General features: G+C 40.1%; 1 protein-coding gene and 1 long non-coding RNA gene across 2 annotated transcripts in view; one reads left to right on the top strand and one right to left on the bottom strand.

The window, feature by feature from the left end:
• The window catches only part of GPBP1L1 (GC-rich promoter binding protein 1 like 1), a 37,846-nt gene that overhangs the window by 7,570 nt on the left and 4,274 nt on the right, over positions 1-26,002 (top strand). The window contains exons 2-9 of the mRNA XM_084852649.1: positions 12,948-13,832; positions 14,332-14,446; positions 20,210-20,339; positions 21,243-21,520; positions 23,368-23,440; positions 23,987-24,180; positions 25,215-25,355; positions 25,556-25,714. Coding sequence (XP_084708775.1) covers positions 14,387-14,446; positions 20,210-20,339; positions 21,243-21,520; positions 23,368-23,440; positions 23,987-24,180; positions 25,215-25,355; positions 25,556-25,714 — 1,035 coding nt within the window. The 5' untranslated portion in view covers positions 12,948-13,832; positions 14,332-14,386. The remainder of the gene's footprint in view (positions 1-12,947; positions 13,833-14,331; positions 14,447-20,209; positions 20,340-21,242; positions 21,521-23,367; positions 23,441-23,986; positions 24,181-25,214; positions 25,356-25,555; positions 25,715-26,002) is intronic.
• LOC146348239 (uncharacterized) overlaps positions 1-26,002 on the bottom strand; it is a 38,665-nt gene that overhangs the window by 3,814 nt on the left and 8,849 nt on the right. The window contains exon 3 of the long non-coding RNA XR_014790572.1: positions 555-804. This is a non-coding gene — a long non-coding RNA (uncharacterized LOC146348239). The remainder of the gene's footprint in view (positions 1-554; positions 805-26,002) is intronic.

The raw sequence follows: 26,002 nt of genomic DNA on the forward strand, positions 1-26,002 counted from the left end.
GTCCCCATAATCTCTACTAAAACCTTTCTTAAAATTTGCTAGCATACATCCCAAGGGGGTGCAAGGTTTGCTTCCCCCACCACCCATAGCCTTCCTCCTAAATTGAAGACAGACACAATTAGGGAATGGGAATTGGTCAGTGAGTAAGGGGTCTCACTGGCCGACACAAGAGGATTTTACACACCACGCACTTTGCTACTGGCCTTGGCACCCGGACGGTCAACAGTATGCATCAGAAACCGCAGTAGACACTCACACAATCATCAATCTCTCCACTGCATCCATATATCCCTGCCACCCACTTTTCCCACTTTTTTTTACCAGAGCGGAAAGCGGCTTCCCAGCTTCCTCAGCTTCCTACTGAGTACTGGCCGTGCTGAGTACTGGCGCCCACTTGGGGGTGTGATCAGGCCCCCCTTCTACCCGCAAGCAGTAGGTTCTTTTGTATACGTATACCACCAACACTGACCTTTTTCATAAGGCGGGGCCCTCTTTTTTTCTGCCCAGTGGCCTTTCTCCCTAAAGGCGGGGCCCTCTTTTTCCCATATACTTGCCTTTCTCCTGAAGGCTTCCAATGTGGGTTTCAACTCAATTGCAGCTGCGATACAGGCAGGGCTCAAGTTCCTTCCTCCGCTTCCCAGGGTTCTCTTGCTGCTCGCTGCCGTTTGGGCGATCCCGGTGCAGGCTTTCTCCCATTCACTCGACAAAAAGGTCGGTGGCGCCAAGAAAGGGAGGCATGGGCCGAGCTCGTCTTCCCAGTGCGGCGACTAAGAGCAGGCAACTGCCACCTCTCTGTCTCAGAGGCTGCCACATCCAAGTCACGGCACCATTTATGTTGCAGAACCCAGAGTCAGAGAGACCACGGAGTGAAGGAAAAAGAGATTCTTTATTTAACGCGCGGGCTTAAGGCAGGAATCATTTCCAAAGAGCCAGAAGCCCCGATTTACATCAGCACATTGTTTTTATAGATATTGTGACACATAGGAAATGGCTCCTCCTCTCCCTCCCACGTGGGGTTGCAGTCCTCAACATTTCTTCTCCTAGCACCATTGTTTATAATACAAGAACTGGGTTATAGGGTAGCCATGATAAGGAGAGAACAGAAGAGAACAGCAGAAAACAAGATATACAATTGTATGACCTTTGACAAGATAAGGAATTCCTGCGTCTGGTCAGCTTACAACAATATATTCAAGGGAGAAAGAGCTCAGCAAGAACATGAAGCATGAGACTGCATGAGGCTACTTAGTCTGACCCCCGATATGGCTGCTACAGTTGCGTTGTGAACTCTGGGTTATTCATGCTTAACAACCCATAGTTAAACTATACTGCAGGGTTTGCACGTAATTACAACCCATGATTCAACAATAACCCATACTCAACCTGTGCTCTGGGTTGTTGCTTATGTGTTAATCAGGCCAGTATGTCATTGGTATAGTTCACTACTTGGCTGTTAATGTGCATTTCTTCATTAACTAGATGCAGAAATGAAAATTCCTTCTGCAGATTTGCTCATCTTTGGGTAGGGACCTTGCACCACAAGTACATAATTGTGGACTCACTGCAAATAGGAGTTAATGCTAGTTATGTTCTCCCCATGAGGAAACTCTGCACATAGGACCTATCACTCTTGCTTTGTAAAATGGTATACATGTGGTCTTCAGAGACAGTTGCGAGTACTGGATCAAAAAGAAATGCAAAAGAATTAAAATTATAAGGTCATAAAACCTATTTGTTGTGAAAGACTGTAAAAGTTGTGTCTGACCTGAAAAGCTGACAGTTTGGAGGAAAAGGCTTCAGGTGTTTTTGTGCGAAAGTGAGCCTTTTGAATATTATATTCTCCCACTGATCATAAAGTGTTTGGATTTTTAGCAGTTGTGAAGGCAGAAGATCTGGTGAATACTAGTTATCCTATCGCAAGACTGGCATACTCTTTTGGAAACTGTTAGAACTGGTGTGGCTGCCCACACCACTCTTCTGTGGGTGCTCACTGTGCTTTTTTGTAGCTTTCTTACATATCTTGAGTGATAGTGCTTCTTATGATATGGATGACTTTCTATCATCTGCGTTAATAATAAATACCATGCATAAATGTAATATGTAAAGACTTTGCATGTAGGTGTTAATTTCCACACATACTTCTCAAAATGTTTTTGCAAAGGCAAATGAAGATAATCTTCCCTTTGCAGGTGCTTTAACTTCTACCAGAGGAGTAGTTCAAACAGTAAATGTTTCATAGTAAATCATCCACACAGTTAGAAATGGAGTGGAAATCATTTTCTGCTGTGTTAACGTGTACAGTAATTTAGGGTGCAATCCTATGCATGTTTAGACAGCATGGCTGGCTGGGGAATGCTGGGAGTGGTAGGCCTTTTCTCTGTCAAAACATGCATAGGATTGCGCCCTTAGTTTCTTAAATATACTTTAATTCTTGTACATACTGATAAAAAAGTTAAATTGAAGAAGGAACAGGAATAGACTGTTCCATAAAGATCAGCTCCTAAATTTCTTGCTTGTCCCTGTGGTTCCGCTTCCCAAATAAAGAGAAAAAGGATGTTTTCTCAACTCTACAGGAAGGACACTGGGATATTCCTATATATGACTCCCAGTAGGAAAATAGTATTATATATTCTAGTTTGAAAATATGTACTTTATGTATGATGTATCTTCCTGATTCAAAATAATCTAATGCTGGCTTCTTATCATGAGAATGTGTCATCTGTCTCTTTGATTCTAAAAAAAAAAGATGTGGCTCACTCTTTTCATAACAAAACCTAAAAGGGAGTTGGGCTACCAGATAATTAAGTGAAATTGTGTGAAATATAAAACCCACTGTGCATTCAGTCAAATTGAACAGGATTTACTCTTTTTTATTTAGAATTTTAAAAATATGTACTAGATGTTATCTGCAATTTATGCAGTTCTTTCATTTGCTTAATTTTTTTGAAGTGTACATAGATATTAGCATTTTACAACTGACTATTAATAGGGATGGCAGTAATTCTGGTTCAGGTGTAGCTGAATTGCAAAAAAAAAATGCTTAGCTGTGCAAAATAGCTGGCTTGTTTTCAGTCTGTAGGATATGACTTTTTAGAATAACTTGAAGAAACATGGGCAGACAATATTTACTTTAGAAGTGCTTCCTTTTTTTAAAAGGGGGAAACTCAAAGCTGCTTATGTACAGTGAATATACATAAATTATTTGATCTCCAAAGTAGCACTATAGTACAGGTGTTTACTACATCAAGATTGGAACTTAATTGCAACCAGCTATATGCTATTCAAGCATAAATAACTTAAATAGCTTGGCAGTAAAACAGGTCACCTTCTACTTTGTTTATGGATATATATATCCCATTGTGATGGTCAGCACCATTTACTATTCATAGAGATAATGTAAAGAGCATACCTCAAATAATCTAGGTTCAGCAACCAGTATGTCAACTTTGGTTAGGCAACTCAAGATTTAGATTTCAGCTAAGCAGTAGCTTATTGGTGTGGCTTTAAGTACAGCAAGAATAATTACATACTTCACAATGATATCAAGAATACCTTTTGTTTTAATGTACAAAAAGGCCAAATATATTTGTGTTACCTACAGTTCTGATCTTCATATGTTTCATAAAGATTTCTGTGGTAGAAAGTGGAAGTATAAAACTACTAGTGTAAAACGCTTGTTGGGATGGGTGTATGTATGTATGGCTTGCATGTTGCAGGACCCCTTAGAAAGTGTGCAAAGCATCCCTTTGCATTTTTTGTATAAAATTGCACATACTCTGTAGGGCTTCTGTTTGTGGAGGCTGTGCCACCCATTGTCAGGGGTGGTGAGTGAGTTTTGCCCTCACCATTGCATTGTCCCAAGTGCAGCATTTTGCTTTCCTATGAGGTGATTGGTTGTCATTCACACTTAAGAACATCATTGGGTTGGGGTAAAGTCTGTTGCTCCTTCCAGTGGCTGTTGACAGTGTCAGAGTTTGCAGCATGTTTATTTGCATTAGTCCCATATAAATCCACTTCAGCTACTGAGAACAGAGCCAGACCTTTATCTGAGCAGTCCTACCTCTTCATCTACAGTTTAGTGCTATCCTAGGAACTCACTGTTATATAGGGCTGATAGTACCACTGAAGATCAGTTGTAACAAAGCCAGATCTGCCACACCCAAACTGTCAAAAGTGAATAGTCTAGCCACCCCTTAATTTATGCCTGCCACTTATAACTAAACAACAACACTAAATAAAATATAACCTAGAATGTAATCTATATGTAAATATTTTGGAGATATGAGTAGATGAGAAAGATAGAGCTATGGAAAGCTGACTTAATTTTCATGGGGGCAGACGTTGGTAATCCCCATAATGTTCTTAAGCCTACAAGGATTTCTTAAATGCTTTTTCGTTCTTGCATTTACAGGGTGATAAAACTTTTTTATTTAACACTTGTGTCTCTTACTAGAGGGGAAGATTGAGTAGCCTTAGGGTAACCAGCCAATCTGACAGTGAAATACCTTAGTCCCAAATGTGTAATCGTCTAGACCAGTGGTTTCAAATTATGTTCCAAGCTTGGGCTTTCTTGGAAGCTTATGAGTGATTTTTCAATGTGATTAGTAAGAGTGGACAGACTTTCCTGAGAAATAGATTGCCCACTACTATCCAACTTCCCCTGCAATCTGCAGCTGTAGGGGAATTGTGGGTATACTTGAAAGTACACTATTAGGAATTACTTTGCAGTCCAACAGACTTGGTCAGTGCCCTACATAGACTGAATTTGCACTCTAAAATATTTATTTTATTGCACACCAGTTTGTGTTACTAAGGTGCTTAACAAGTTCAAAATAAAATAGAAATACAATGTTCAAAACAGTAAAAACAAAAATAGAAATGACAAACTAAGACAAAGTATCCAATTAAAATAAAATCGGGAAACTACCAATTTTCAAACTTTTAAGCAGTTCTTAAAAACAAATATTTTTGCCTGGCATCTAAAAGATGTCGGTGTAGGTAGCAGGCAGACCTCTCTGGGGTGGGCATTCCAAAGGCAGGGAATTGCCACTGAAAAAGCTCTCTCTGGTTGCCAGCTACTGCACCTCCGAAGAAAGGCTTCAGATAAGTGCCTCAGTGGATGGGTGGATTGATATGGGAGCAGGTATATGGGTCCTAAGTTACCTTGAGCTTTAAAGGTTAAGACCAGCACCTTGGATTGAGCTTGGAAACATAGCCAGTGCAGCTGTGTTAACACAAGCAAGATCAGATCTCAACACCTGGTTCCTGTTAGCACTCTAGCCACCATGTACTAGAATGGGGCAGGGTAGGTGAGCTACCCTCCAGTTGTTTTGGACTACAGTTCATCATCCCTGACTGTTAACCATGATATCTGAGGCTGATAGGAATTCTAGTCCAGAACATCTGGACGGCACCAGATTGCCTATCCCCATTCTAGATTTAGCTGCAGTTTCCAGACTCTCTTCAAAAGCAGTCCCATGCAGCTCATTAAAATAGTCCAGTCTAATAGCTACCAAGGTATTGGCCAGGTTATCTTTGTCAGCCATGCAGCTCATTCACTTTGCTCCTCCCTTTGCACAAGCAGGTAAAAACAGAATAGTTGTAAATAAAACACACACAACTATGGCCAGGGCAGACAATTACTAGAAATAAACATTTTGGGGAAAACACTGGTACAGCTAGATTTTTCTCTCTACTCTGGGAAATGGTAAAACTAAATGAACGTTGCTGAGACATATTTTGTAATTTGATAATAGATTTGCAGTGTGTGGTATCCTTAGTTTACTGCAAAGCAAAATCTCATCCTGAATGTACATGCTGTTGCCTTGGCTATCTCAAACAGAAATTGAAAGTTTCTCTTTTGAGTTAGAGAACTCTTTATTTAGTAGAAGTTGGCTAAGCAAATAAGAAGAAATCCCAGATTCAGATATTCAGTTTTACATAATGGCTGTGTCCACACAAAACAGTATGCCAGAATTGCTGGCCTAACCTGGTTTACTGTGAAGGAGTAGTGTATTAGTGCACGCAGATCCTTCGCTTTGTTCTTCCCTTTGCGCAAAAAATGGGATGCTTTGTATAGTTTATTGCTCCCAAATAAGCCTAGGATTCATAAGCTAGGAATAAACTGGGATCTGTTGTTGGCTTACTAATGCTGGCTTATTTAGGAACGAAAAACCAGAAAATGCAACATTGTCCTTTTCTGGCTCTTTTTGCTCACTCGAAGGGTGAGCAAATAAGTGGCATACATGAACTAAAGATTTCCATCATAAAGTTGTGTTACAATTATCTTGGCTACCTTTACTGTTTACCACAGTCTCTTATAGTGTGGCATAGTTATTTGCATTATGTATTCCATTTAACTGAAAACAATAGCCTTTTGATTTAGAGGGATCATAATCTTAAAATACTGAATTCTGGAGTCCTCTGGCCCTTTAATAACTAACAAATTTATTGTAGCACAAGCTTTTGTGGGCTAGACACAGTTTGCCAACACTTGCAGTGTTGTGCTCCTCTGGTTGATTCCTACATACCCTCAATTACGGCATAATTTCAGATCACATTTTTCTCTTCCTTTAGATAACATAAAATAATCAGAGGATCTAGTAGTAATTCTACAATAACTTTGATAAATGAGCATAGCTGTGGTTTTGAACTCAGTGCTACCAGATACCTGTGAACTTAACCCGCTGTACCACCAATGCTGAAGACAGTATTTTTTTTCTAATATGCAGTTGCTGCTACTGACGTGTTAGAATCAAGGTGATTGTATATAGTTGCTAGCATGGGTTTTGCAGGACATTTAGTTAGTGCTGCTAACAGTCTTTAGAGTGGTTTGCAAGTGTTCTTGTTCTTGTTTTCTGCTTTGGTCAGTACCGCCTTTCTTTTTTTAGCCATTTGGTTTATTTCAAAATAATATTTAGAACTTGGTATACCCTCAAACCTTGAACATGTCTGCACTGTAGTTTACTGCAGCTTGTTAAATTGCTCAGTATTTTATCTATTTTAATTTTAAAAATTTATAAACCACCCTTCATCCACAAGGAATCTCTGGGTGGTGTACACAACAATAAAAACCACATATCCAATATAAAAAAAACATACAGTTACAAATTAAGAGCAACGCTGCCCTCTTTTCAGCCAGCAAACTAACAACAAAACACATCTATTAAACCTTTTAAAAATAAAAGCCCTGTATAGGGCGTACACTGCCTTTAGATGATTGCATATTCAAACTATAATCAAATTAGAAGCAAATCCTATGATCCACAGCAGTTTAATACTGTACCAAAAAGCGGACCTAGGCTTTTTAGTGTGTGTTTTTTACCTTACCCTACTGGTTATGTGCTTCCCTGCTATTTTCATCATTATCTTTCACATTCTCTAGTCTCATGAATATTTTTTTGTGCAAAATCATGGTCATGCAAGAAAAACATCTTTCTCCACATGGCCAGTGCCAAGAGGCAGCTTACTTGAACAAATGCTGGGACCCCAACAAAGTCTACGACCACAACTGCAGCTGCAGTAGCTCCTCTTGGTGGCAACAGGGACTTGGGCCATGCAACATGCCTAAACCTGCTGGTGTTGCCCTCTGAGTTATGCCGGCCCTGCTCCTACCATGTGTGTCAGTGGCAGGGGTGGTGTAATTCAGATGATGGCACTGGCAAGTACAGATGCATAAGCTGGGAGCTGTACTTAGTGAAGCCAGGCCACCCCAAGTACCTGCTGACTGCCCTGTACTTGTGGCTCTGCCATTTGACCCCACCCCACCATATGCGCATCAGAGCTGGGGCCAGTGTAATTATGATGGCAGTGCTATCAAGTACAGGGTAGGCTGGCAGGGAGCTCCTATTGGCACTCTGCATGTACTACCATCGCAGGCAGCCTGTCTGCCCACCAGTAAGTGGTAGCCAGTGGCTGATACCAAGGGGGCACTAAGGGCAGTTTGACCCAGCCCCCCCCCTCCCCAAAACCTAGAGCTCTGCCTGCCTCTCCATTTAGGTAGAAAATACTGTGTACAAAGGCCTAAACAACCTGGGACCAGGATACCTGAGAGGAGCGCCTTCTCCCTTACCAACCTGCCCTATCACTGAGGTTATCAGAGGGCATGCTCCTGGTGGTTCCCCATGGACCTATGGTTTGATTGGTGTCCACCTGGAGAGTGTGGTGGCTCCCTTCCTATGGAACTCCGTGCCTCTGGAAACACTATGTGGTTTTTGGCACCTCCTGAAAACAGCTCTTTTCCAGGATGTCTTCCTTAGTTGACCAGCCTCTGTTTTATTGGCACTCTGTTTTTTTTAAAGATAATGTGATATCATGTTTCATTCTTTTTATCTTTTTGTTCATTTTTTCTCTTGTTCACTGCTCTGGAATCTGTTTAGATGTGGAGCGGTACAAATGTTGTAAACAAATAAAATGGTTAACTGGCTAGAGAACTGTGAAAAATTCAAACCTTTCACTATGTCTATATAATAAAATTGTTGGTGCTTCTCTTTCAGAAGGAGAAAAAACAAAGGTAAGAGCATGCTCAACCGCTGAGATGGCAAAGTGCAGGGTTATGTTGCAGTTTCTCTACTATAGGTTGTAGCAGGAACACTTGGAGTGCCCTTTGAACTGCAGTGAATTTCTAGTGGAATCTACTTGGGTTACCAGATACTTTCAGTGACAGACCTACGGGCAGGCTCTAAGCTAAATACACTGTAGCTGAGCACTGACCTGAAGTAAACATGCAGCAAAGACCAGTCTTCAGGGTGATATACATAGTGCTACAAGTTGTACTGTATCAACTTGTAAAACAGTTGTTACAAGAAATTATATTTCTCCTGTTTTCTTAGATGTATAGTGTCACCATAGAGATACAAATCAAGACAATATCAAACAGCATGACAAAATACAATAATAATAGAATCAATAAACAGAGCAGACTTTCAGTTTAGCGTCTGCTAAAGACCTCTAGAGAGCCAGGCCTTCACCAGACACCATTATGGATAGAGTGATGGGGCCATACAGGCCATGCTAGGGTGGGCATTCCAGAGCTTTGGCGCCACAACCAAAAAGACATATTCCTCATGCCCACCTGCCGCATCTCATTTGGCAGGGGAAATCAAATCAAGGCTTCAGAGGGTGAATGGAGTGCATGGGAGAAGGCAGTTCTTGATGTATCCAGGACCCAAGCAGTTTATCCAGTGACCAGATGCATTTTGCTTACTCCATTTCATTTTCAAAATGTGCTTAAATGGACTAAGTATTTTGAAGCAGTGATGTGTATTCTTGACATAGGTTTTTTGGAACAGGTTAGAGAATATCAACTTACTACTTCGTTGGTATTTTGCTGGGCAATATGACATACATTAGAGAAGTGCTTTTAGTTCTTAAAAGTGAAATTCAGACCTTGAAGAATTGAGTAACATCCAAGTGTCATCCAGAAAGCCTTAAATGCTACTGTTGTTGATTTTTTAAATGGATATTCTGTAACCCTGCGCCTGTGGTTCCAGACCTGTAATTTTGCCAAGGTGATATATCATGAGACTTGGCATTTGTGTTTGATCTAAAACAAATGGCGTCCTTAGTAATGTGTTAGTATTCTGAAGTGTGCATGCATGTGTGTCCCGATACAGATTAGTCATAGCTTTAGTAGCTGGTAGGGTTCATTAATTAGAGACATCTCAGGAGCAAGGGTGATATTGGTAAATAGTAAAATCTGAAGTTTTCCCAAGAGTTCTTCTGAACTGGATTCTAGGAACTGCTTTAATTGAAGTATTTATTTACTGATAAACTGAGTATCTCTGTATTTCAACAGACCTTCCTTTTTACAGACCCTGTATCAGCCATTGCTTTGGATGACTTTTAAGAAGGCTCTTGTACCTTCACCTTCTCAGGTCTTGATTATTTATTAAGAGTGAAAAGATCTGCAACAGTTTTTTTTCTTTCCTGTTCATCATAATGTTTTCTTAAGTTCCTCAACTGTTCAAAATCTTTAGTGTGAAGGAATGAGTGGGAAATGATAAGGCTGTATGCAGAACTGATATTTAGAAACAGGGTCCTTAAAGGTAATTTGCACATATATAGAGGATTGTATTCAGTGTTAGTAGGATGACTCATTGACATAAATTAGACTTGTGTTTTATTTATTTCATTTGTAGCCTGCCCTTTTTCCTCCTTAAGGAACTTAAGGCGGCATACATGATCCTCCTCCTCTCCATTTTATCCTCACAGCAACAACTGTGTGAGGTAGGTTGGGCTGAGAGCCTGTGACTGGCCCAGAGTCACCCAGTGAGCTTCCATGGCTGTGGGGACTAGAACCCTGATCTCCCGGCTCCCCGTCCAACAAACACTGGATACAACTCAAATGTAGGAATGAATGAGCCTTGCCTTAAGATATTTCTTTTTGTAATAAATACATCTTCATAGGTAAAAATTTGCAAAACTTGACCATTCTGGATTTTAAATTTGTTTCTCACTTTTGGATGTTTCATAAAACTTTGTTTTCTTTTGTTAGCAACTTTGGATCTCCAAAAATGCAGCAATAGTGATTCTACAGGTATTATACATCACATTTCTAGACAAGGGGAAGGCAACCTGGTGCCTTTCATGTGTTTTGGACCACAATTACAATAAGCCCTAGCCAGTGGTTAAGGGTTATAGGAGTTGTAGTCCAGAACACCTGGAGGGCACTAGGTTGCCTACCCCAACTGTGCAATAGTATTATTTTATTAATATGTAATAATAATAAATTAACCTTATTTGCTAAAAAGCCATCAAAGCATAGTATATAAAATAACATGTAGAATTTTAGTAAACTGTATATTTTATTTCACGCATGAGGAAAGTTACTTGTTACTGCCTAAGCACAGTATCAAAATGCAAGGGGAGTAATGAGAGATAGTTAATTAGTCCTTAGCAGGCAGACTTATCTAACACTAGCTCTCTGGAAACGAATGTATCAAGCAAAATCTGGCTGAAACATTTCATTAAAATTTCAGCTGGGCACATTCCAGTTATGTTTGTCTATCAAGGAGCAGGTGGGAGGTGTTTAGTGTGTTTAACAGCTGGATTTGTTGAATCCCCATCTCTCCCCCCACTCCCTGTTTTTCCATTACCAGCCACCTCACTGTAAGCATTTCTGTTCTAAAAAGACAATAGGGCTACCATTATGTATGTTTGCATTTAATACACAGTTTAGACCTTAGACCCTATTTCTGTGCTGTTCTTGTTTGCTCCTTCTTTCCTTACCATCCATTCTGGGGTCGTCTTGTCGTCCTCCTATTTACATATTGATAGTAAAGGAACCAAGTTTCTTTATTCTGCTGCAAATGTAAACCACATCTGAGTGCAGTTTAATTTCCCCCCTAAAATGATGGTTTAGTTCAGCTACTTCTGGCTAACAGTCCAGGTATATACAGCATGTAAAATTAAAATTTCATACTTTAGTTTTGTTCAGTAATGCAAGTCAAACATGCAAACTCAGATCTCCATCAATTTAAGGCAGCAGAAAATGGTCCAATTCAAACTTTTCTGAAAACATGACATCCCTGTCCTGCACACTATCTTTGAATCTTTGACCTTCTTCCCAATGACTGGAAGAGCTGCAAAGCCCTCTTCCTGCTTTAGTATTTAGTCACAGGATCTCTGGCAGTGCATTGGGGTGTCTTACTTGATTCCCACAACAAACTTGTGTGGTAATTTAGGCTGGGGGACCCTGATCACCCAGTGAACTTCAGGGCTGAACAGGGATATGAACCTGCTTTTACCACATTCAACCCAAACACAAGCCAAAGAATCATAATGGCTAAACACAGGTGGGAATCATTAAGTTAGATGATGGATTCTGAATTCAAGGTATGGGCCACATACATTTCTGTATGTTACAAACATTCATGTATGTGGCTCTTTCAACAAACATGCAGTGTATCCTCACCTAATAAGTGCTCCTGTTTAGGATGCCAGCCAGCTATGCCCTTCTCCAGGATACTCAATTCCCACCTTCCCATTATTCCTTTCTAATTGACATTCAGCTTTCCATAGCTGTTGGATATACTTAGCCCTAATTGGGTTTAGGTCCCCCCATTTGGATTTATAGCTATATATGTGTGTGTTTTTCCACAAACCACAAGGTTCCCTAAGCATGCTATCTCTTGTTTCTTAGTGACCCTAATTTAGCTCCATTTCTGTTGGCATTGGCTACCTGAATTTGCTGTTAGAGGGAGATTTATGTACCTGCTTGGTTGCATGTCGGTTGAGAAGGTGTTGATTTTGAATCTGGGTTTAATCAGGAGGAGCACTGCTCTGGTGGGTGTGGCGAGAATGTTGGACTTCAACCAGGGAGATCTTGGGTTGTCATCTCTACTCTGACATGAAGTTTACTGAGTACCTTCACAAAGTCACTGGTTCGCATGTAACAACAACCCAGAGTATGGGTTAAATGTGGGTTGAGTATGGGTTGTTGAATCGTGGATTATCATTATGTACAAACCCTGCACTCTGGTTTAACTGTTGGTTGTTAACCACAGACAACCCAGGAAGAGAACTCATAGCTCGTTAGGCTGTGAACTCTATTGTTTGTGGTTAACAACCCATAGTTAAACCATAGTACAGGGTTCACATGTAACGACAACCACAATTCAATGATAACCCACAATTCAACGACAACTGTTATTCAACCCGTACTCTGGGTTGTTGTTATGTGTGAACCAGGTCATTGTCTGAGCCCAGCCAAGGTTATTATGAAGATAAAATGAGGTTACTCTTGGAGAGGTGTGTTACAAACCTGAAAACTTTGACGTGAATGCTAAAAAGAATGTCAAGTGAAAATAATTAGAGCTGCTGTAAAAACTGGCTTTCTACATAATTTCAGTAGAAACAGAAGATAGCATGGAAATCTTAATGTGATTTTGGTATTGCTTTGGGCCCCTCTTTTGTATATTTACTCATGGGTATTTTTTGCTTTTCAGAGTGCTTCATGAATTCTACTCTTTATGATGGAAGAAGACTGTTGCCCAAATGTGAACTCTTCATTATAATACAACCATTTTTTTCTCTCTTGCTTTAAAAAGAAACAATTCAAGTAGAATAGTTTAGGGATTGCTTTCTAGCCTGGCCCTTTACTTTTAGCTTTACTGAAAGCATAAATGGGAACAATAGAAAGACAGAAATCATTGTGATTTTTGTATCTTCATCAAGTTGCTTTTAGTTCCTCAGCAAGGAAACTTAAGTTACATGATGTGAAAATACTTTATTGATACTGTTTTTAAGAATGCTAACACAACTTTTTTAAGCAACTGGAGAAGTGGTGAAGATGAGTCTTGCATTTTAGAACTTCTAGGAACAGAACTTTAACACACAGTTCCAGAATTTGCAAGACTTTTCAGGCTCTTGTCAGCCTCCTCTCCCCCTGCTTCTCTCCCCACCCTCCCACCCCAATTGTTTGAAACAGATTTGTGGTAGAAGATGAACAGAGTGAATTTGTGGAGTTCACCATTGATCATGGTGTTTTTCTGAATGTTGTACATATCTGACAAATACTTTTGTAATGTAATAGTTGAGTTACATAGCATTGTGACAACAGGAAAAAGTTTAATGAGGTGAATGTGGTTGTGGCTTTCCAAAAATGCGCACTCCCTTTTAGGTATATTTTTTTCTCATATGAGTGCAGAGAGCAATTAAGATGAGCAGCTAGAGGGGTGAGGGGTGCAGTCAGCACGAAGTGCGGCTTCTCGTGCTTCGTTTGGGACTCACCATTGCCACAAAGCTGGCATAGGTGCACCCTGAAGAAGGAAGGAACCTGGCGATCCAAGAGAAGTGCTAAAAGTGAGAGTGGACTGCGAAGGCCAAACTGGGTAAGTCATTGTGGGACTTCGCCTCTTTACAGTTTATGTAAGTACCCAATCTTGGTTGTACAGTGTGGAAGATTGCTAATAGAGATGGAAATGGAGCATCTTGGGAGAGCATGTGAATCTGTGCCTCTCTCAACAAACTACTGGACTTCTTGCAAGACAGTGGGCATCAAAATTGTGTCACTAGGGGGAGGTCTGACAGCGAAATATTAATATTCTGGAGAGGAGATGAATATACAATTCTTCCTTAATCTCTTCTAGCTCTAGCAACAACTCTAGGTTGCTAGTCAACTTGGTTTAATTGAGGGTGAGAGTTGACAGGATCCATAGGGCTGTAGTACTTTGGGCTGGATCTGAGTCAAATTCTGTAGACTTCTATTAGCTCTTTGAAAGATGCTGATCTGTTTTCCAAGCTGTTGGGAACTGGCCCAGTATTCTCTCTACTGTGTTCCTTGTTTTCGGAAGGGCTGACAGTAGGTATGCGGTGTTCCTCTTATCTTAGATCCTGGCCATGAGGTTTGATGCCTCGCTTTATTGAAGACAGACACTGGACCTAAATGGCGCAGCATGACTTTGTTCCTGCCTGGCTTAACTTCTCTACACCACAGTCTGCCAAGGTAACTATTGCATCTTGGATCAGCCCCTTCACCACCAGTTTGGCAAATTATGAACAGATTGCCCTTTTGATTATGAAGTGCATAAATGGCATTATTAGTGGGAACAGCTTTGATATAATAATTTTTCTTCGTGTTTAAACAAAAGTTCTGGCTATGTTTAGTCTGCTTTAAAAATGCATAAATAGCTAAATGGTAAGAAATCACTACCTGAGTTGATAGCTAATTTGTCACTGTGTCATCCTAAAATAGAGAGACTGCAAAACTTAGATGTAATCTGTAAAATAGATAAAGAATCTGTTTGGTCATGACTGATATATTTAGAAATTATATTATTTAGACATTTTGCATAAGAGTCATAAAAGCCCTAGATTCCATTTAAAAAATCTTAATAGTCCTGATTCAACAAGGACTTTTTTTTAATGGAGACTAGGATTTTATTTCTGTTATACAAAATATCTAATTCCTAAATATATCAATCCTGACCAAACAGTTATTAGCAGTCAGATTTTAGTGGACAATACGAGAAGAAAAGTACATTTAGGGCACAATCCTATGCATGTTCAAACAGAGAAGCCCTATAACTTCCAGCATTCCTCATCCAGCATGATACATAGGCCTTAATCAGTGAATATGAACATAATGAGGAATAAATATCTATGTTTCTCAATGTCAAAAAGGCATTTGATCAAGTGGCACAACAATTTTTATTTAGTACAGTGCAAAACATTTAATATGGGGAAACATTTTTGGAAAATAGTCTATGTATTGCACATCTATAACAAATTTGATGATTACTGGAGTAACATCAGATCTAATCCCTCTTGGAAGAGAGACGAGGAAAGAATTTATCCAGATGTTTTTGACTATAACTCCCATAATCCCTTACCATTGGTCATTCTGGCTAAAGCTCATGGTAGATGTAGTCCAAAATACCCAGAGGGCACCAGGTTGCCTACCCCTACCCTAGCTATTTCTTCTAGAGAAAGTGTTGGTTCCCTATCCCTAATAAAGTGTAAAAGTTGGCAGAAATGAATGAATAATTTTTGGGGGGGGGAATATAAACCATGCAATGCCATGTTAACAGTACAAAAACAATATATATAAAAGGAGGACTGAGGTTCCCAAATATCAAATGTGATATGGCTGAAATTCATGGCTTACTGGTACAGCAATTCGAATAAACGTGTTTGGCAGTGTGTTGAAAAAAAGTTGCATTATGCTTCCATTAGCTTTTACTTCTTGGTATTACTCAAAAAAGTATGCTCAAGCTATGATTGTAAACAAATCTAAAGCATGTATAAAGGCAAAACTAGAAAAATTGGATAAATGTAGAAAGACCATCAAGCCAGAGAATTCTTTATTGACAGTGTACACTTAGCAATTTAAAACTGGAGGCAACCTACTGTAGATAACTGAATATAAGTTACTAAGGTTTAAAGATGGTGTTCATGAAGGAAGAGGTTTGAGTATAGCTGAGATTACATGTATACATGTATTTGAAGATGATAAGCTACATTGGTTTCAATACTTAGATACCAAATTTTGTGAACAGAAATATTAATGAAGGAAGACTGAGGAAGGAATTAACAAAGTTTGAAGAATTAGTGTGTAAAAGTAATAAAAGAATGACTTCTAAAATATGACATTTTTACCGACAGATGAAGGACTAAGTAATAAATTAAGATAAAATGGGAAAATATATTAGAATGTTAACTGAGTTAGGGTGCAATCCTATTTAGATAGGCGGCTGCCTCCAAACTCGAAGGTGACCGCCTATCCAAAGCAAGGCAGGAGAAGCACGGAGGGGATGATTCCCTCCATGCTCCTCCTGCCCTGCTTTTTCTTCTAGACAGCTGATTGCGGCTGTGTAGCCGCAGGAGCACGGAGCAGGGAAGGAGGCTGCTGTACGACATGTAGGATGTGTCGTACAGGCAGCTACACTCTCCCCACCCCGGAACACCCCAACCACGCACCTTTCCGGCTGCTTTGTGCTCCTCTTGCTAGCCCAGAGGATGGGGCTGTTCCTCTGAGGCAGTGCAGAAGTGGGGGGAGGTTGGTTCTCCAGGAACCAACCTCAGAGCACAGGCTGTGAGGTTGGTTCCAAGATAACAACATATGCTATGGCCATCTAGCTGCTGTCTAATGGCCATAGGATTGCTCCCTCCATGTAGCAATTTATCTTCATGAACAAACCAGGACTGTCCCCTCGTTTAAACATTAGCAAGCTATTCTAAATTATTATACCAGTGATACCTAACACTGTCATGGCTAAATAGAATTTTAAAGAATGGGCTAGGACAGCGTTGGAGAACAAACTGATTTTTTAGCATATTTGGTGATCATGTCCTAAATTTAACACATTATGGAGTAAGGTTGGATATACAATTAATGCTTGGATAGAAGCATTTATTTGATATAAGAACTGTTGGTTATGTTGTTAGGATGTATTAAAGATGTGGTAAAGAAAATATACTATGAAATGGTTTGGAATTTATTGACAGCAGCCAAGACACTAGTTGCTGCTAAACGGAGTAGTAGTGGCACATCTGCTATTAAGAGATGGCTACTTAAAGTCTGGCATATTGCGGAGATAATGAAAATGATGTATATTCAGTTAAAGCGGGGTTGGAGAACCTCCAGCCAGGGAGCCTAATCTGGCCTATGGAGATTCCCCATCCACCTGCAGAGGCTTGGGCTTCGTCTGTGGGCCCTACCTGCTCCCCTTCCCCACCCCCTGGCTTGGTGATTACCAGGGGCTTGGGGGTGGGACAAGGAGAGGAATCCCCTTCAGATCCCCACAGATATAGGCTGGCCATATATCCCTGAGACAAAAACGGGACAGGTTTTTTATTACAGCAGAGAGTTCTGCTGTAATAAAAAAAAATAGCTAACAGCCTATTGAACCGAAATATGAGTCTGAAAAGTCCGAATCAAACTGAATGTAGGGCAGAAAGAATCTCTATGGGCAGAATGATGGTTGAAATAACTGTAAAACTCACCCTCCTGGCTCCCAAACACTGAATGGGGCTTAGCGACTGCCTCTTGAATTCCCCGCCACTGCAGACAAGCAAGGGGGCGGCATCTGATCGTCGCTAGCTCAAGAAGCTTGGCCCTGACTGGATAAAGTAAATGGGTCTTCCTCTTTGGTCACACTAGTAGTTTTACTGCACTAATTGATTGGCATAGAGCCTTACAATAAATGTGTTCAGTTTTTTTTTTACAAAAAATTAAAAACGGGACAAAATTGACATTTATATTAAAACAACGGGACGGTCGGGAAATATGAAAAAAAAACGGTACTGTCCTTTTTAAAACGGTACGTATGGTCAGCCTACACAGATACGATAACAGTGGGATTCCCCTGAGTGCCCTCCCCCTTCCAGTGGGAGGGCAGGCAGTGCAGAGAAGAAGCCCCTTAGTCATCTTGCAAGCACCAGTTGAGTGCCTGTCGCTCCTGCTTCTCATTCCCTCTGCAAGAACTAAGAGCAGAACTAAAACAGGCTGAATTCACTTTGCTCATCCTTCACCTTCTGCTCTCAGGAAGATGAAGAATGAGTAAAGCTGGATCCCTAGCCAAAGCACCAACTGGAAAAGCTCCAGCCAGCACTTTGGCTGAGGATCCACTGACATCATTCAGCCTGTGGAGGGCTGGGTGGGAAGATGGTCATCCGATTCCCCCCTCAAAAGTAGTTCCTTGTCCCAGGGTTAAAAGATAGGAAGAAAGTGATGTGGTTAGCATTTTTGTAATGCAAAGATATGACTTGGATATAGATACAGTGTACTAAATATGTTGAGTTAATCTTTAAATTTATTACAATATTTTAATTAAAGGATTTATATTTATTTAAAATTTGTTGGTATGCTTTGCTGTGTGATTATTCATGAACATCTTGAGTAATTAAGACTTTTAATGATGTTAAAATTTTGTTATTTACTTTTTGCTTATTATTTAAATAAGATTACTTATAATTCTATGACTTCGTTATAAATTTTTAAATCATTTTTAATTATAAATTCCAACAAAACAAACAGCAACAAAAGAATTAAAGAGAAAATCACTAATAGGAATTTTTATGATTATATTTACCTATAGTGTTAGGAATGTATGTTCTAAGAAAATTAAGATGGGTAGTTGTAGGGAAGATAGAGAATGGGGTATAGGTTGGAAATATAAATGTAGTCATTGCTATCTGAATAAGAAATATGTATTAAGTTACTATATAGCTCTGCAGTATGTGGATGTAATACTAAATGTGTATATGTATAACATTTAATGTTGGTGATAATGCATTTTTAAAAGTTGCTGCCAGACTTGATAGTCCTGTCACTGTCATCTGTCACTCTGTATTTACCTAAATAGACTATATAATGCTTGTTCTTTTAGAAAAACTGACAAACTATTACGCACAAATTGTCACTAAAGATCTAGTCTTATAAAATACATTCTCCACTTTGGGAAACTAAGGGCGCAATCCCCAGCCAGAATGTGACATTGCTCCGAAGTGTCCAGGAGTGCTTTTTGCCAGTTTGCAAGGTGTACCAGCTTCTCTTCTTCCTGGTTAGAACAGACCTAGCCACAGTATTTTATGATGTAGTAACATCCAGGTTGGACTACAGTAATGTACTCCGTATCAGCTGTTTTTGAAGAATGTTCAGAAATTCAGTTGGTTCAAAATATAGCTGCCAGAATTCTTACTGGAGCTAGGCAGATGGAGCATATAACTCCAATATTTCATCTGTATTGTTTCTGATCCATTTCTGAGCCTGATTCAAGTTGTTGGTTCTTAGTATTATAGCCCTAAATGGCTTGAAACATGGTTTCTTAAGGATTACTTTCTCCCATATGTACTCTGTATGCTTTATTCAATATCAGATATGTTCTCCCTGTCATTTGAGGTTGTGTAGGTATGGGTGCAAGAGAGGATTTATTAGTTTCTGCACTGCGGTTGTGGGACAAGCACCCTAGTGAAGCCCACTTGGCTTGATCACTGTCTTCTGTGGGTCTTGTGGATAATCCTGTGGATAATTTGATTGGCTGGCAATGATATTGAAATGCTTTTAGTTCTGCTGTATTTAATTTTGCTGCAACATTTTATGATTTTTGTATTTTTCTTTGATTGTTTTAGTATATCTCTTAGCTGCTTTGAATATATAACGATAGGCAAAACGTTTTTTAAGTTCATGCTCTGATGGCTTCTCATGTGCTTGTCTATCACTCCTTACCTTACTTCATAGTTTGGAGGTATTGCTTGTGAGAACAAGCCCAAAATCTATTGTACATAGTCACATAATATTCATGGAGGTTAATTTATTCTGAAAGGCAGTTTAAAAATCCTTTAAATAAAATAAAAATAAATATCTGAATTAGTATAAACTAGCCTGGTGTCTTCCTGAATATAAAAACCTTTCCCTGGGTCGCTTCTTACGGAAGATAAAATTAAAAGCCAGTGTCTCATATGGTTCTAAACTCCTCTGGCTGATCAATCCGTTACACTATAGTTATACGAAGAGAATCAGAATATTTTAAAACGCTTCAAATGAACTCTAAAAAATTATTCCACAAGACTGCCAAATTATGTTAACTGAAGCTGGTACATCAGCTTGTCCTAAGTTTGAGGGAGGGGTAGTCTTATCATATGTCTTGTTTATGTTTCATACATTCTGTTGATAAGCTTCAAAAAACTTGTATGGAGTCCGTGACTGTACTTACTGATAATGCTGGAGTGGCAGCCATGACATGTTTGAATTCCTCTTCCTTCATAGGCCCCGGGAGCCACTTTTGAGAAGCATGGAGAGCATCTTCCTCGGGGAGAGGGCCGCTTTGGAGTAAGCCGGAGGCGCCACAACTCTTCAGATGGCTTTTTTAATAATGGCCCCCTCAGAACTGCAGGAGGTATATTGCAAGGCTCAATCTAGGACTGGAATACACTGGGCAGAATCCTACGCGAGTGGAATGGACTGCTAGAGCAACAGGAACTAGCAGTTCCTGAACAAGCAGAAGCATTAGTTTCTGGGACAGGGCAAGTCAGCAGAGTTCCCAGAAGGGAGCTCTCCTGACCTGCTGTGATCCAGAAACTTGCATTTCCACTAGTTTCCAGGGATGTTTCAAGAACCACTAGCTCCTGATGCGCTAGCGGTCCATTCCAACCACCCAACAGAATTAGTGGAGGCACAATGGCAGCGGCTATTCTTGGGTTATCAGTATTATCCATCTGTCAGGTGCTGCAAATGTTAAATGCAGGAAAAAGGGATTTTCAAACAACCCAAACCTGCTTGTCTTATTAGGAGAACGCTTGGAGGTTTTCAGCTTACCCTGGGTTTTGTAACAGTTTTCTGTTTCATATGAGATATTTAAAATCTTTGAGCACTGCTGTCTTAGTAAAGTAGCTAGTACTGTGTTTCTTTATTATTCATTGGAATCCAGTTTTTGCTTTTGCTTAAGTGCAGAATGTAAAATCATTACTTGTATGGGTAAAATGAATAGGGAATGTAGTTCACTCGTTCCATATGCAGCCTTTCCCAACCTAGTGCCCTCCAGATGTTCTAGACTACAACTTCCAGCATTCCTGACTATTGGCTATGCTGGCTAGGGCTGATGGGAGTTGTAGTCCAAAATATCAGGGGAGCATCAGGTTGGGAAAGGCTTAATTAGAAACTGCACCCCCAAGATCTGAATGGGATGGGGTAAGGAGGTAATTCGACATCAGTGTACTGCATTGCAGTAGATCTGGTGCAGTATGGCAGGTTTTCAGGTAATGTGTATTTTTATTCACCCAGTTGTCTTCCTCTTGTGCAGACTGCTGGCATCAGCCTTCCCTGCACCGCCATGATTCTGTGGATTCTGGTGTTTCTAAAGGAGCTCATGTTGGGCTAGCTGGCAATCAGCCTGGCTGGCATGGTTCTTCACGAGGCCATGATGGCATGAGTCAGAGAGGAGGAGGAAGTGGATCCCATCGCCACTGGAATGGCAATTTCCATTCCCGAAAGGGTTCATCCTTTCAGGAAAAGCCACCTGCTGAGGCCAGGGAGGAGAAGGAAGAGAAGGAGAAACTGCAGTTTGAGGAGGAAGACTTTGTAAGTATATTATGTTCTCAACGAGGTTTCCAGGCCATCTTTTTCACCAGCACTGGCAGATTTCAAGGACCAGGACTGATTTCTTGTATGCTTTTCTGATTTGAATGAAGCGCTGTAAGGCGCAGTGAGCAATTCTTCTTGGTTTTTCTGGTCACAATCCAGTGTGCCCAAGTGAAAGAGTTCATTAGGTTGGGTTACAACAAATAGGTTTAGGTAAAGCAGGCTAACCACATGAAAACAAAACTAGCAGTTTAAAGTTCTATATAGCCTTGACATGGAATATTCTAGATGTATACTTGCATCCATAATAAGGGACAGCTGATGCCTGGCAGTTGGAATAGGAAAAAACTTCTACGTTTGAAGAACTGCTGAGGCAAGGAGGAGGCTAAGAGGGGGGCGGGACTGGTTGCTCAATCAGTGTTTGGGAGGCAGAAGGAACTTCCAGCCCATATCCAATGGGAATTAACTTTCTCATGACTGTATGGCCCTGGACACCTCTGGGAGCAGACTCTGGTTACTCAGGTTTGCCATGTACATCATGTAGAGGGCTTTTACACCTCTGGTGAGTAGGGGACACAGAAAGAGGTGAGAAGTATAGGTTGTTTCACTTATCTCCCCTGCTAGAAAGAACAATTATAGTGAATTTCTTAGTAGGTGCATTTCAGATTCTTGGTACATGAGGGGGTAGGCAGCTAAGCCTTCCTGACAAGAAAAAATAGCATCTTAAAGAGTGGCTTCTGGGCTAAAATGTTTTTTTCTTCACAGAATCCTCATCTGAATAATTGTTTTCAGACAGTATATTTCAAGAAGTTTGTGAAATATAAGTGTCAAAGGATGAAATTTTAAAATTGATACATTTTAAGGCATTCACATGTCTTATTTAGATGTGAAATTGTTGACATTTTGGCTAAGATATTGTAAGAATTATCTTCATTACCAGAGCATTGGAAGGTAGCCAATGTGACATCAAGTATAAAATGGCAAGAATGGGAGAAGTGTAGGAATCCAATAATTACAGATCTGTCAGTTGAAATTTGCCCATATAAAATTGGTTGAAAACGTAATTGAGGCTGCATTCCTATACTCACTGGGACTTGCTTGCAAGTAGATTTGAACATGGGCAAGAGGATGCTCTTGCACTCGTGTCCTGCTTCTGGGCTCCTGATCAACAGCTGGTTGGCCAGTGTGAACAGAATGCTGGACTACATGGACCCTTGGTCTGATCCAGCATGGCTTTTCTTAGGTTCTTGAATACATTTATGGTGTGAACCTAGAATTGTCTGGGTAATAATCATTATGGTATATGCAAAAAGATATTTATAATTTGAGTGTCAGAACCATTTAGAATAAGATTAAGGCATTTTTAAAAGCTGAACTCTTTGTTAAAACAATATGAGGGAAAATTATTATGGGATGAATGTAGTTTAGGGAGCAAGGAGGCAATTGGCTAGGGTTTAAATGAAGGGTAGAAATGTGCTGAGGTTATAAGTACTAGAAGTTTCACACCAATGTCTCGGTTTGTCCCTTCAAATGAGCATATCTCACTTGTTCCTATGGCTATGAGATACAATTACTTTCCCCTGTCAAAATCCATAACAAAACAGATTTTAGGGTGTGTGTGTGTGTGTGTGTGTGTGTGAGAGAGAGAGAGAGAGAGAGAGAGCGCACATGCATATTGCCTGGATATCAATATATATGTTTTGAAAAAATGTTGTATTAAACTGTTCTAATTTCTCAAACAGCACCACTGACTTTAAGGCTCATACTCCTAGTTGAGTAACTTGAAAATATGGAGAGTGAAACTGTGTAACATAATATGAGGGGTATTTTTGCTTGTGTTTTTACAGCCATCATTGAATCCAGAAGCAGGGAAACAGAACAGCCAGAGTAAACCAGTTGGGACTCCATCTGGTGTTTGGGGTAGGTATTGAAGCACTGTCACATGCGTATCTTCTGCAGTAGAATTGGACCAAGATAGAAATAAACTCTCATCTCTTTGTCTTCAGTCAATTTATGAAGACTCGGGCGTAGTAAGCAGGTTTTTTCTTCTTAGTTCCCTGTTACATCTCCATAAAGTTTTGGTGTTGGCTGCTTCTAGCTTACCTGTTTTTAATAATGGCAATAAAAATAAATTATCTTTCTCTCCCTCCCTCCCTCTCTCTCTCCATATATATATATGTGTGTGTGTGTGAATACAGTAGTGTAAGGCTTATTACTAGAGATCTACCAGACATATTTTGTTCATTTTTTAAAAACTGAAGCTTGAGCAGTGTAGACATGCAGAAAATTTTGAAGGTTTCAAAAAGTTAAAAGCTCGAGCTTTTTAATAGCCAGACTTTGATAACAAAGTCTTGACATTTTTATGAACACAAATGCTGTTTGTAGAACTGCCCTTCCAGTTTGAGTGGTAGAGGTGAACTAGATCTTTGTGTAGAATTACTGAGGTTCCTCTCCTCAATTTACTAGAAAACCCTCCTAGTGCCAAGCAACCTACCAAGATGCTGGTCATCAAAAAGGTTTCAAAAGAGGATCCCGCTGCTGCCTTCTCAGCTGCATTTACATCACCAGGGCCTCAGCTTTCAAATGGCAACAAGGCAACCACCATTGTCCCAAGTGTCTACAAAAATCTGGTTCCTAAGCCTGCAGCACCCCCTTCCAAGGTACACAGAGTTTTATTGAATGGACATTGCACTAGTAGAATAAAGTTTAAAATTTGTTGGTTGTCCTAAGAGATATATTAGACTGTGCTATTATACCTGTGCTGGTATTGTATTGCTACACATATAGAAATAAGGGATTAACAATGTTTTGAACAGGGTGGCTTCAGTTTGTGTCTTACAAACTGAACATTCCCCCCTGCCTCTCCCTTCCCCTGTGAGGGTGCGTCTTCTTTCTTCCTGACTGAGAAGGGCTATTATGACCAACTCTTTTCCAGTTGATACAGTAGGAACTCCTGATTTTAAATCGTGTGACTAACAGACATGTGCCAGGTTCCCTCCTTACTCCACTTCTGCCTGCTTTCTCCTCAACTGTGTCTGGCTTCTGCTTGGTTTTGCCTCTCCCCTTCACCCGAGTCCTTCATGTCCAGTTTTAACTGTTTCATACAAGGTGTGGTATCATTTTGCCTCATCAAACCGTATCTTGTCTTGAGATGTTACTTCTATCCTAAAGCAACTATAACACACATTAATGGTTGGGAACAATACATAGGCCTTTTCTTTGCAACATCTCTTCAGAAGGGAGTTGGAAGCAATATGGCACTTTTTGGTACTTTGAATGTGGTTTGTGTATGGTGTACGTGGAAGGTCCTGTTTTGTCACACCTTTGGCTCATGATGGACAGAGTAGTTGGCTTTCACAAGGTTTTGCAGAAGTCTGTGTGTTCCAAACTTTAGACTGAATGGGTTTGTTGAAATGGTTATGCAAAAGACAAGGGAGACTCATTTTGGATCATGAGGCATTTGTAGCTTTACAAATGATCTGGAATGAAGTCTTTTCAGATTTGTGGACATTATAAGACATTTTATATGGGTCCACTTGGCTGTGCTAGAAGCACGATTTTAATTGCTCAATTTGGAAACAGATGTAGAATTGTAAAGCTAGATTTTCAGGAGAGTTTAGCTAGATTAAATGTTGGTGCTGTTTCTATGCAGTTTGTTGCTGTTACTGTATTTGTTGTATCCTTCTCATTATAGCCCAGCCAGTGGAAAGCTAACAGAAGTGAACATAAACCAGGCTCGCTTTCCTCCAGTCGTGATTCTGCTTTTACCAGTCCAGTGTCTGTAACCAAACCAGCTGTATTGGCCACTGGCTGTGTTCTTGCTTCTTCCAAAGAGGTAAGTACGTAGGAAATCAAAACACTGAGAAAAGGAAGTGACTTGAAGGTCAAACAGCATGCTCTACAATTATCCAGCTTGAGTTACACAAGTGAAAAGTAGAAAAGGGCCCCCTCTATCAGATTACAAGTAAAATCTTGAAGAGCTTCAGCTATTAGGCAGTATAGAAATGTAATAAATAAATATTATTCCCTCCCCAGAGTCCTTCCAGCACCACCCCTCCCATTGAAATAAACTCCTCTCGCTTGACAAAGCTGATGCGCCGCACCACAGATAAGAAGAGTGAGTTCTTGAAAGCTCTGAAAGATGACAGGAATGGGGAGTTGCCAGAACGTCATGAGAGCAACAAACTGGAGGATGTAAGGATGCAACCTTGTTTAATGTCTGGAGTATTAAAATAATACAGTGATAGGGACTTTTAAGTGTGAAATGAAAAATGGTGTGCTATAGATGTGCTAAGCTAATATTCTCCAAATATTCTAAAACAAGTTTCAGAACATGGAGTCACATGGGTATCTGGTAAACCTGCTACTTTCTGTGGGACCCAGCACTGTGTAAATTAAAGTTGATTCTGTTCTTTGAGTTGTATAGAGGATAGGAGATTAAAAAAAAACTTGATAGAAGTCCTGGTGACAGATAAAGGAACA

The sequence above is a fragment of the Heloderma suspectum genome, chromosome 4 (genome assembly GCF_057233095.1).
Source record: "Heloderma suspectum isolate Gila_16-S chromosome 4, 16-S_ref, whole genome shotgun sequence".
In the NCBI taxonomy this organism is placed as follows: domain Eukaryota; kingdom Metazoa; phylum Chordata; class Lepidosauria; order Squamata; family Helodermatidae; genus Heloderma; species Heloderma suspectum.